Below are 11,434 nucleotides of genomic sequence, written 5' to 3'. Positions count from 1 at the left end.
ACTGCCCTTGTGAAAGATGGCGCCAAAGAACGCCATTTCTCTACTTCCTTTTACTGGAACTAAAAAGGCTCCGCCTACCACGAAGATGGAAGTACAATTTAGTCTTTTTTTTTTCCTGGTTCTTAAAAACAAGTAGGACTCTAGCGACGTCCCCAAGGATACTGTTTCTCTTCGGAGCCCGTAACAACTCACATACTCACGTCGGCTCTAGACTGCATGAAGTTTGAAGTGAACGGAAGTGCGGCAGCTCCGGGGCCCTGAGTAGACTGGGCGGGTCCAGGACACACTTCCGCCCCTCACCAATATGGCCGTAGGCTGGGACTGCGCATGAGCAGCTGTCTATGGAGAGCCCTAGATCCAAAGACGGAGAACGCTGCCGGTGGAAATTGGCGACTGAAGCGGCCTGGGCCGGTGAGTGCTTTGGAGCCGGCTGGAGTCGGGAGACGAGGTGGATCGGCAAGGTGGGGTACCTTTGGTTTTGCTTGATTTTCTTAGACAAGGCTATGCCTGGGCACGAAGCCTTTGTTTTGGGCGAGGGGGCCGTGCCTGGCTCTTTATCTCCTGCCTTGCTTTGTGGGCCGAGCTCGCTCTCCGCCCTGGAGTGCACAGGTTCCACCCGCCCGCGGGGTCCAGCTGCGAGCCGCAGGCCTGGGGAGGTCCCCGGCGTCCTTTCCCGTCTCTCCTCTGCGGAGCAGCTGGGGCGTGGGCGAGCGGGGCTGGGCCGGCGGGGTCACCGCGCGGGCTGCGGGGCTCGCGCCTGGCGGGTGCTCAGGTCCCCAAGCGCCTGCCTACTAGTTGGTGGGCCAGGAGGGAGGGAGACGCCTCGTTCTCAGGCAAGGTCCCGACGCCTGAATTCTTTGGGAACTTGATCTGTTTGTTTGTTTGTTTTGTTTTTCCTTTTATTTCTTTTCTTTCTGCCTTTGCGTCTGTGCTTGTTGAGGGCGTTTGCTGGGCCCTCCTTTTGAGCATGCAAACCACAATATCCTATGCTGATTTCCGTGTCACATATTATTAATGCTCAGGAAATGCTTCCGGATGTACAACGAAGATTTGAGTAAGTAGCCTAACGCCGTTGCTGGGTGACCTCAGAAGTTGCGCTGACAGCTGTGGGCTATACAGTTGTCTCCTGTGCCTTGCCCTCTCTTTCATTGCCTCCTCCTGCCGGCCATGCAACAAGCTTGGGAGGAGGAAGAGCTCCTCCCGGGATGGAGACCTAGGTGGTCCCTAAGCCCGGACGTTGCCTCCCTTTGCAGCATTACTTTGTACGGACAGTTTCACTTTCAGTTCCTTTTTGTTGTTGTTGTTGTTGTTGTTACCGTTCTCTTTGCACAGGGTCTCTCCCAAGGCATGTTACCCGCTAAACTAAGATTTTCTTTGTATTAGAAAGGGTTGAAGGAACCAACGGGTAGAGCATTTAGAAAATCTTGACCTTTCTTGTTGAGATTATTTTATTACTTTGTACTGTGCAGCTGTTTCTTTCTGGAGGCATCTGTCTGTACAGTTCTTTGTTTTTCCTTTTCTCTGGCGGGTTGTCAAAAGTCCTAAGGCAGGAACATTGTAGATGGATGCCTCCCCCATTGTCTTTTCTTTTTCAGAACCCTGAGCCTGGAGGTCCCACCCCCCCTCCTCCTGCGGCTTAGTTGATTTGGAGTTGTCATGGCAACATTTTTAGCAACTGTGTTGCTCTACAGGAAGCCTTGCTGAATAAAATAAAGAAGCCTGGAATATGATGCACTTGGGCACTGGTATTTGTAACAGATGCTGTAAATCTGGACTCTCCCAAAACAAGAGCCCTGACAGCAGAATGGTGCCCAAGAGCCAAACCTAGGTTTTATGCGGAGTGGTGGCTTCCCAATGGCACAAAACCTTTTACTTTTTTCCCTTCTTTGAGGACTGGGATTTGCTTTCTGTTTTTACTTGATTTTGAAACAGGATCTCTCTGTACATATCCTTGGCTGTCCTGGAATTCACTCTGTAGAACAGGCTGGCATTGAACTCACACAGATCCACCCCCTGAGTGCTGGGACCCCCTGGTGAGGACTAGAATGTTTGTCTTTTTTGTTTTTATGGAAAGGGTTTCTCTCTGTGTAGCCTTGGCTGTCCTGTAACTCATCCTGTTGATCAGGTTGGCCTTGATCTCAGGGATCTGTCTGCTTTTGCCTTCTGGGTGTTGGGGTCAAAGGCTCAAACCTCCACCTCCCAGCTTCGGATTTCTCTTTGTCCAGTTTGTGTCTGAGAAGCTGGAAGAAGCATCAGAGACTGGCGGGTATTAGTCAATAGTTTGATAGTGGTGGTCTAAGCTTTGCCCTAGCTATTCCTACGAAGCTGCAGTCATAGAGTATAGTAGCCTTAGTTATAATCTATAATAGCTTCAAAAATGCACTGAGACATTGTTTCTCAGTCTTCTAGGATAATTAGGAGTCGGGATGAAAATGGAGGGGCAGCTGGGTGGTGGTGACCCATGCCTTTAATCCTAGCAATAGGTAGGCAGAGGCAGGCAGGATCTCTGAGGCCAGCCTTGTCTACAAAGTGAGTTCTAGGATGTCCAGGGCTACTCAGAAAGGAAGGAAGGATGGTAGGTACATACATGCGTGTAGTGGGCTGGGTGGACACCTGTGTTGGTTAGAGAACAGCTTTCAGGAATTGGCTTTTTCTTGTTTTGTTCTGGTTTATTTGAAATAAGGGTTCTCTGTGTTGACCTGGCTGTCCTCTGTAGCCCAGGCTGGCCTTGAACTCAGAGATTGACCTACTTGCCTCTGTCTCAAGTGTTGGAATTAGGCGTTGCCACCACACCCTGCTTACTGATCCATCTTAGTAGCTTTATGTTTTATGAAGACTTGCTTTTTCGGTCACTGCAGGCCAGCTTTGCCATCAGAATTGGAGGAGTTGACTGTCCTTTGTAGGTTGGTTTATTCTCCTAGTTGTGTCTTCTTGGAGCCTAGGTTCTAGAACCTGCGAAGCTGTTCAGCTGTCTGGCCTCACTGCAAACACTTTGATTTCCACCAGGATTTTGCATTCGGGCCTTTGAGTCAGGAGATACGAAGTCCTCCAAAAAAAGACCAGTGCCTCGGATGAGCCCCCTCACAGAGAGATGAAGGGGTAAGTGAAGAGGGGTGTGTAGGGAGAGAGGGATGGCCCGGGAGAATGCAGAATGACTAAGCATTAGATGGGGGACGACCTGGGTTCAGGTCCCAGCTCCAACACTTATCAGCTGTGTGATTTAGTTTCCCTGTCTATAAAACTGTATCACTATTTACTCATGTTTTGTTATTAGATCAAGATAGTATGCTGGGTGGTGTGGTACGTGCCTTTAATCTCAGCATTCAGTAGGCATAGGCAAGCTTATCTCTGAATTCAAAGTTAGCCTGGTCCACAGAACAAGTTCCAAGACTGCCAGAACTACACAGAGATAACCTTTGAAAAACAAAACTAACAAGCAAACAGAAGTGTTTTTATAATCACTTAGTGCTTGTGGTCTAAATATGATAAATACTTAGTTACTTAATACTTGTTTATTTGTTTATTTATTTAGAGACAAAATAATCTCTATGTAGTCCTGGCTGCTCTGGAACTCGCTATGTAGACCAGGCTGGCCTCAAACTCACATAAATCCACCTACCTGTCTAAATTAAAGGAGTGTGCCTCTATGAGCCAGCAGTTATACTGTCATGGTCTAACCTAGCCTAACGTCTGTTGTGGATGCCAGTGAGTTTGGGAACCATGTTACTAGGTCAGTGAACTTCTCACATCTTCCATTTGTTTCTTGTTTATTTCCCCCACAAATAGGCAGCAGAAAACAGCTGAAACTGAAGAGGGGACCGTGCAGATTCAGGAAGGTGAATGTTAAAAGTCAAGACTTAAGAGCTCATCCTCACCCCCCACTCTCTTCAGATGACTGGTCCATCTTCTACATACCGTGTGTCTTATAAATGCCATGCACGTAGAGCGGGGAGAAAGGCAATTAAATTCTAGATTTTTTTTTTTTTTTTGCCTCTTAATTAGGTGCAGTAGCTACTGGAGAGGACCCGACTAGTGTAGCTATCGCCAGCATCCAGTCAGCTGCCACCTTCCCTGACCCCAACGTCAAGTACGTCTTCCGAACTGAGAATGGGGGCCAGGTAAGGGAGGGGCCAGGTGGCTGCAGATGTTACCTGGGGAAGGGATTAAGGGAGGTGCAAGGGCATATTTTGGGGAGCTGTGGCTTAGAGAATGAGGTAAAACTGTACTATTGGGATGTTAATTGGATGCTTAGAGATTGGTATAGGGCTGGTATGCTAAATCCTCCGTTGGGAGGGAGAAGGGACAATTGCTGAGTCTGCCTCTGAAAGACTCCTGGGACTTTACATATACAAATACAAGAGAGCCTGTGATTCTGGACACTTCCTCTTGTCTCCCCCCTTCTTGCTTCTAGGTGATGTACAGGGTGATCCAGGTGTCTGAGGGGCAGCTGGATGGCCAGACAGAGGGCTCTGGCGCCATCAGTGGCTACCCTGCCACTCAGTCTATGACCCAGGTACTGGGGGAGAGACTGAGTGCTCTAGAGATTTTTTTTTTTTTTTTTTAAGCAATAAGAACTAGGGAGCGCCAACAGGAAGGAGGGATGGAATTTGGGACAATGGGATACATCTTAGGCCACTTTAGCCCAAAGTACAAGGTCCAGGTGTGTTTAGCCTTATGTCATTGAGACATCACCCTGTCATCTACAAAGATCATGCTAACATGGAGCTGGAAAGGTGGCTCAGCTCTTAGGAGCACTTCTTGCTTTTAAAGAGTGCCCGAGTTCTCTTCATGGTGTCTTGCAACCATCACATATACATATATTCAGGCAAAATACTCAAACACATACAAATCTTAAATATACACACCACACTTGAATTAGAAAAAAAAAAAGCCCTCCTATTTTACATAACTTTAGTCTTGGGTTGGGTTGCACTGTCCTTGTCCACGGGGCTTTCTGTGCTTCTCCTTCCTTCTGCTAAGGGATATAGACTTGAGGGAGATAGCATGGGGATGAGGCCCCGACTGACTGGGCTCTGCTCTCATCTCCCTTCTCAGGCAGTGATCCAGGGAGCTTTCACCAGTGATGATGCTGTTGACGCGGAGGGAACAGCTGCTGAGACGCATTACACTTATTTCCCCAGCACGGCAGTGGGAGATGGGTCGGGGGGCACCACATCTGGGAGCACAACCGCTGTGGTTACCACCCAGGGCTCAGAGGCACTCCTGGGGCAGGCAACCCCGCCCAGCACAGGTGAGATGTTGCACAAGGATGCTAGCTCAAGGGGCTAGGCTATGGGATGTGGCTGGGGTCTCGGGGCTTCAGGACGTGACTTTTAGTAGTTGAGATCAGGACTCTGTCTGATCTGCTTTGCGAACTGGTGGGAGCACGTTCTCAAAAGGGTCCCAAGATCCAGGTGAGGTTCAGTGGCTCCGGTCCTGATAAAACCTACCTCATATCTTTACAGGTCAATTCTTTGTGATGATGTCACCACAAGAAGTATTGCAGGGAGGGAGCCAGCGATCCATTGCCCCCAGGACCCACCCTTATTCCCCGTGAGTGACCTTATCTGTTGTTATGAGTGGTTTCAGTGCCTGCCAAATCTTACGTAATTCCTCACCCTAAACACCAGTCTTGGTTTTGTCTGCTTCTTTGCCTTTCCCTTGGTCTGACCACCCTGGACTCTATTATCAGGAAGTCAGAGGCTCCCAGGACAACACGAGATGAGAAACGGAGGGCTCAACATAATGAAGGTAGGTGGTATCCAGGTGTGATGCCAGGAACAACCTAAGTAGATTTGGGAACTACGGTGTGAGGAGGGGAAGGCTGGCGAGTCACTCTGTCCTTCATTTTGCCTCACAGTGGAACGCCGCCGCCGGGACAAGATCAACAACTGGATTGTACAGCTGTCCAAAATCATCCCAGACTGCTCTATGGAGAGCACCAAGTCTGGCCAGGTCCTGACAAGACCCTGGTAACGGGCAGGAGGCTAGAGTTCAGGAGGCATCGTTTCCAGAAATGGTGGGGAGTAGAGCGTCCATGGCAGCCCTCTTCATAACTCTCTGAGATGCTGCATCCCCACTTGAGGGGAAACAGCCCCAACGTGGGAATGTGTGCGCTCTTGGAAGGCAGCCGGTGTCCGCAGCGTCCACCCTCACCACCTTGTTGGCTTTGCCTTGCAGAGTAAAGGTGGAATCCTGTCCAAAGCCTGTGATTATATCCAGGAGCTGCGGCAGAGCAACCACCGCTTGTCTGAAGAACTGCAGGGGTTAGATCAGTTGCAGCTGGACAATGATGTGCTTCGACAACAGGTCAGACTAATTCCGGGACGACCCCCTGTGGCAGCCCGGTAGCCACTGACCCAGTTTGGAATCCCTGGCTGTCACACTGAGTTCATGGCTTAGCAGTGTCAATATTTTCTATGCTAATCGTTTCGGTGACTGCCCTCCTTTCTGTGCAGGTGGAAGATCTTAAAAACAAGAACCTACTACTACGAGCTCAGTTACGGCACCATGGATTAGAGGTCGTCATCAAGAACGACAGCAACTAACTATGGGGACTCGGGGGCTTTGGGCCCGAGAACTGCAGAGAGCCCAGGAGCAACAGGCTAATCCCATGCCCTCTCCTTCACTGCCTACTTCTGGCGTGGGACTCAGGGGAGTTTGGCAAGTGTGCTTTTGAACAGGCCTGTGGACGTGGCAGTCTGCAGCGAGTGGTGAGAACTGTGGACGTGCACCGACAGCCTTGCCTGCTCCCATCGCATAGTCCCCGGGCCCTGGTGCTCCTTCGGCACACTGCATGTGCTGTCTCCTTGGACACTGGACACACTAAATCTGGGCTGGCCGTGTGCTTGCTTAGAGTGCCTGGCAGGGGGTCTGTGGGCCTAGTTCTTCCACCGGTTCTTCCTTTCTCTGAAGCAGAAGTTAAGATACATGCCCGATCCTCCGGAGAGTAGGCTTACTCAAGAGGTGGGGAAGGATGCTATCCCGGGAATGGCAGAGGGGCCAGTGAGCAGCTGAAGCCTCTACAGAAGGCTCTGGAGCCAGGGAAAACTAGGCAAGGGCGGGCTCACTGAGAGCCTTCCCTGTTCCGGGGATGGTTCTTTTTATTTCTTTCTTTCTTTTTTTTTTTTTTTTTAAGATAAAATTGTTTAGAGCCACAGTTGTTTGTCTTCCTCCTTTTGTGGGGCCCTGGGGGAAGGGAGAGTGCGTATTACTCTTTGACCGGTAAGGGCTGGGTCAGCCTTTGAGTGGGGTGCTCCGTTCTTATACTCATTACCCAGAGTCCTGGCACCTGTGCCAAACCTGGATGAAATTTCCGGCCTAAACTGGGCGGTCTATAAAGGTTTCAACTGTCAGCGAGTGTTAGAGGTATCACCAAGAGGTGCTACGGGACTCTGTGTGTGTCCTCAAGGGGCCATGCCCTTGCTTCCGGTTCCGGTCTCTGGTTGGGCTCTGGGAGGGAGAGGGAGATGCTTCGGATTGCAGTTCTGCGTCACGGTCACACAGGTGCTGCTGCTGGAACCATGACTGCAGGTACCTGAGAAACCCTGGGATGTGAGGGTGAGGTGTATTCAGGTCCCCTGGGTAAGGCTGTTTGTGGAGAGAGGAGCCTGGGGTGTGGCTACAGTTCTCAAACAGCTCCACTGGGTTGGGAGGCTGCCAGGGAGGGGGATGCAGAGGCCACAAGTGTCTTGTGGTCCCCAGCCCTCAAGTCTGTTGTGTCCTCTTTCCCAGTGCCTACAGTCTCCTTTTCCGAACTGCGTTTACTCCTAGCCTCAGGCAGGGCCAGGCTCTTCGATGTGCGATCCCGGGAGGAGGCAGCAGCTGGTACCATTCCCGGCGCACTCAACATCCCTGGTATAAAATTTCCCCTGTTGGCAGAGGAGTGGTCCGTGATGGTCTTAACTAAAGGAGCCTCACTTAGTACCCACTGGGGTCCGTGTTGGTAGACATAGGGCCTTATAGTTGCTCAAGCCAACCCTCAGGTTCCCTAGAGAAAGGCTAAATGGAGACTGATCCTGGCAGTGGAACTAGCCTATCCAGTTTGAGGGGATAACAGGAGGCCAGAGGGGTAGATCCCCATCTGAATACTGACTTCCCTGAAGCTGGAAGCTCTAATCCACTTGATCTCCACTGTCTGCTTAAGACTCAGGAAGTGGCACGTTGCTGGCCTAACTTTGCACTGGTACGCTGTTCCTTGTCTTTGAGGATGGTATGGGGCTGGGGTGGCCAGTCTGCAGAAAGGCCGCTGTCAGGATTCAGCTCTTTCAGCTCCATCTTCCAGCCTCCAAGTGTCACTGCCTTTCCATTTTACCCTCTCAGTGTCTGAGCTGGAAATGGCCTTGAACATGGACCCAGCTGCTTTTCAGACTTTGTACTGTGCTGAGAAACCAAAGCTAGAAGACAAGAATCTTATTTTCTTCTGTCAGATGGGCAGGAGGGGCCTCCGGGCCACACAGCTCGCACAAGGTCTTGGATACACAGGGTATGATAAGCCTAAGGCCTGTGGTCGGGTACTGATGGGGACTGTCTGCTGGACCTGACCTTCCATCAGCATTTCTTTTTCTCCACAGGGCTCGAAACTACGCCGGGGCCTATAAGGAATGGCTGGAGAAAGAGGGGTAGAGGGAGGCTTACTGGTTTGTGACTGTTCTCATGGCCCACCTTGCTATGCTAGGCAGAACCTTGGAGTGCTTTACACATGAAAGTTCAAATAAAAAGAGCATTTGATGAAGTGTTAGAAGCATTCAGTTTGTCACGTGGACACAGGTGATTCTAGGTTTAATCTATTGCTGTTTTATCTCAGCATCTCTGTCCATTCATTGGTTCCCTCCCACCCAATTAAAGCAGTCCATTGAACAACCGAACCTGACTTTGAACAGCAGTTTCCGGCCCAGAATGCACATCAAATAATTACCTAATAGCCTTAAAAGTTATTTTGGAGCTGGGTTGTTGGGGCAGTGTGGATTGTGCCACCAGACAGAAAACATGATAAGGTTGAATGGATTCAGGACCTAGGTTCCTGCCCTGGAACTTGGGACCATGACACCCCATGGAGAGAGCTGTGACAATCAGCCCCACAGGGACAACACCTTACTTCCTTCCACATGCAGATGAGGCATCCCTAACATCCCAGACCAAGCCAATAGAAAGCATCAGCCTGTATACCCCACCCCAGTCCAAATGTTTATCCAGATTATACAAGGAATAAAGTGCATGAGTTATTTCACCAAAGACACCTGAGGGCACCTGTCTTACTGAGCTGTAACACTCCGAGAAAGGGTCTTCTCTCCCAAAGCTTTTGTGCTGGACCTTGGTCTAACCCAAGGAGTTGGGTTTGCTAGCCTGACCACAGTCACTTCCTGCTTCTTGACCCCCAGCTGCCCACTGTGTCCCACTGCCTTCCCCTTGGAGAGCTGTACCGCTCCAAGCCCATCAGATCCCCTTGAGCAGAGGCAATGGCACCAGTCCTACATTAGGTTCTAATCTGGCCTGGGCTACATTGTGAATTCTGGACTAGCCAGGGTACAGGATAAGTTCTATGCAGCCATGGCAACATAGCAAAACCCCTGTATCAAAAGAAAATAACAAAAACCCCACTGGACTTGATGGCCCCATGCCCTTAATTACAGCACTGGGAGGCAGAGGCAGTTGAATCTATGTGAGTTTGAGGCCAGCAGGGCTGCATTGTTAGACACTATCTGAAAACAACTAAAGACACATGCTGCCAAGCTTTATAACCTGAGTTCAATCCTTGGGACCTACAAGGTGGAAAGACTAACTCTACCTTGAAGTGGAAACTTCTGGTTCTTTGGAAAGTTAGTGTGTCAGATGATGTTTTGCTGGGGCACACAGGTGAAAGGATGTCTTGCTAAAGCAAACACATGAAAGACTTTTCCTGAGGCAGACACAGGTGAAAGAACGTTTGGCTATAGCAAACATGTGAAAGGACGCTTGAAGGAGTGTAAATATGACTCCACAGACAGTGGGAGACAGCACTGAGCTTTGGTTTGCTCTGCCTCGCTAGTCTTCGATAACAACGCATGTATTGGTTCGCCTTACGTAGTGTTGTTGAACTCAACTTGTGGTAACACTGCCATTGAGAGAAACCCACTCCAGCCCAGCCTGCTGCTTCTGCGGCCTCACCTCAGGCTGGTTGGCAAGCTGGTGGTTTCTTCAGGATTGAACTACAGCTGCCTAGTGTCTGCCTGCCTAGAGGACTGGTCTGCAGCTATGTTTGCTATGGGACTGACTTGCTGTCAAAGCAGGTTGAGCTCACCCCCAAAGAACTATTGCTGGACAGGTCCACTTCTTCCACATCCCTTCCACTACCTCTGCTGGGTGGTGAGCTAGAGGAGAGGTTGAACCCTGCTTAAAAGTAGGTTGCAAAAAATATATGCCTCGCATATGTGGCATATGACCATAAAACAACACACACAAAATAACCAGTATGTATTTTTATAAGCCACATAAGAAAGTACTCCTTGGGGCTGAAGAATTCGTTCAGCAATTAAGAGTACTGAGCATTGTCTGTTCTTGCAGAAGACCTGGGTTTGAGTCCCAGTACCCACAGGGGAGCTTATGACCATCTGTTATTCCAGTTCTATGGGACCTGTTACTCCCCTCTGGCCTCCTCAGTCACACATTCACTGGCCCACACACGGAACACCTGTACACAGAAAAGGAAATTAAAAGTTTATAATGTAATCCTTTAGCTTAGAAGAGCAGGCTGGCTCAAACAGGAATCCAACTTTCTGATTTTTCAAGTGCTTGAAACAACGTAATCAGACAGGCCCTGTTTTCTTTGCTTGCGCCCCTCCTTCCAGCTCTGGACAGCAGCCAGCAGCCCTCCTGCATCATCTGCCTCACCATCTACACTCCGTAACTTCTCCAACCCCCTGGAGTCTTAGCTTCAGTCATTGACCCAGCCCACTTCCTCCTGGGCTTCTGGAGTTTAGCCAGACCCTGTTGCCTTTAGTTTTTGTTTGCTCATACTCTCCAGGTGCTCAACTACTGAGCCTTGCTCACAGCACCCAGTCTGCAGATGAGAGGTTTTAACCTCAGGGTCCTGTAGGTGGCAGGTGTCAAGTTTTCCTCCCAAAGTCCAATCTCTGGGATAGATTGGGAAATCTCTCCCTTTGTGAGTCTACACACTTCTTCCATCATCTTTTCTTTTTATTTTTAAGATTTATTATATGTAAGTACACTGTCGCTGTCTTCAGACACACCAGAAGAGGGCATCAGATCTCATTACAGATGGTTGTGAGCCACCATGTGGTTGTGGAATTTGAACTCAGGACCTCTGGAAGAGCACTCGGTGCTCTTAACCACTGAGCCATCTCTCCAGCCTTCCCGTCATCTTTATTATGGATCATAGTAATTCTTTACAGTTTTATAATCATGAGACAACAAAATATAAGCATAGTTCATTGAA

General features: G+C 49.6%; 2 protein-coding genes across 4 annotated transcripts; both read left to right on the top strand.

Moving 5' to 3' along the window:
• The first annotated feature begins 297 nt into the window (after nt 1-297).
• On the top strand, nt 298-7,359 carry USF1 (upstream transcription factor 1). Of its 3 annotated transcripts, none has more exons than XM_080933408.1 (11): nt 298-411; nt 3,007-3,099; nt 3,787-3,836; nt 4,003-4,118; nt 4,412-4,513; nt 5,056-5,251; nt 5,466-5,553; nt 5,693-5,751; nt 5,861-5,955; nt 6,181-6,309; nt 6,459-7,359. In XM_080933408.1, the coding sequence occupies exons 2-11, from the start codon at nt 3,092-3,094 to the stop codon at nt 6,546-6,548; spliced, it is 933 nt and encodes a 310-aa protein (XP_080789534.1). In that variant the 5' UTR covers nt 298-411; nt 3,007-3,091; the 3' UTR covers nt 6,549-7,359. The 3 variants fall into 3 exon arrangements, with proteins under 3 accessions (XP_080789534.1, XP_080789535.1, XP_080789536.1); XM_080933409.1 differs by having other exon boundaries at nt 312-461; XM_080933410.1 differs by lacking the exons at nt 298-411; nt 3,007-3,099 and having other exon boundaries at nt 4,003-4,087.
• Nucleotides 7,360-7,469: 110 nt separating this feature from the next.
• On the top strand, nt 7,470-8,697 carry TSTD1 (thiosulfate sulfurtransferase like domain containing 1; the record flags this gene model as incomplete). Its single annotated transcript, XM_080936338.1, has 4 exons — nt 7,470-7,533; nt 7,735-7,857; nt 8,323-8,485; nt 8,574-8,697. 4 exons carry the CDS (start codon nt 7,470-7,472, stop codon nt 8,623-8,625), a joined length of 402 nt encoding a protein of 133 aa, XP_080792464.1. The 3' UTR covers nt 8,626-8,697.
• Between the last annotated feature and the right edge of the window lie 2,737 nt (nt 8,698-11,434).

Source organism: Micromys minutus, assembly GCF_963924665.1.
Source record: "Micromys minutus genome assembly, chromosome: 1".
NCBI lineage: Eukaryota > Metazoa > Chordata > Mammalia > Rodentia > Muridae > Micromys > Micromys minutus.
This window is presented reverse-complemented; position numbering and strand designations above follow the sequence as displayed.

Excerpts from the sequence above, each read along its gene's own strand:
- USF1 (XM_080933408.1), top strand. Across the intron at positions 5,554-5,692 it reads AGGACCCACCCTTATTCCCC|GAAGTCAGAGGCTCCCAGGA; the intron begins GTGAGTGACCTT and ends CTCTATTATCAG. Across the intron at positions 5,752-5,860 it reads GAGGGCTCAACATAATGAAG|TGGAACGCCGCCGCCGGGAC; the intron begins GTAGGTGGTATC and ends TTTGCCTCACAG.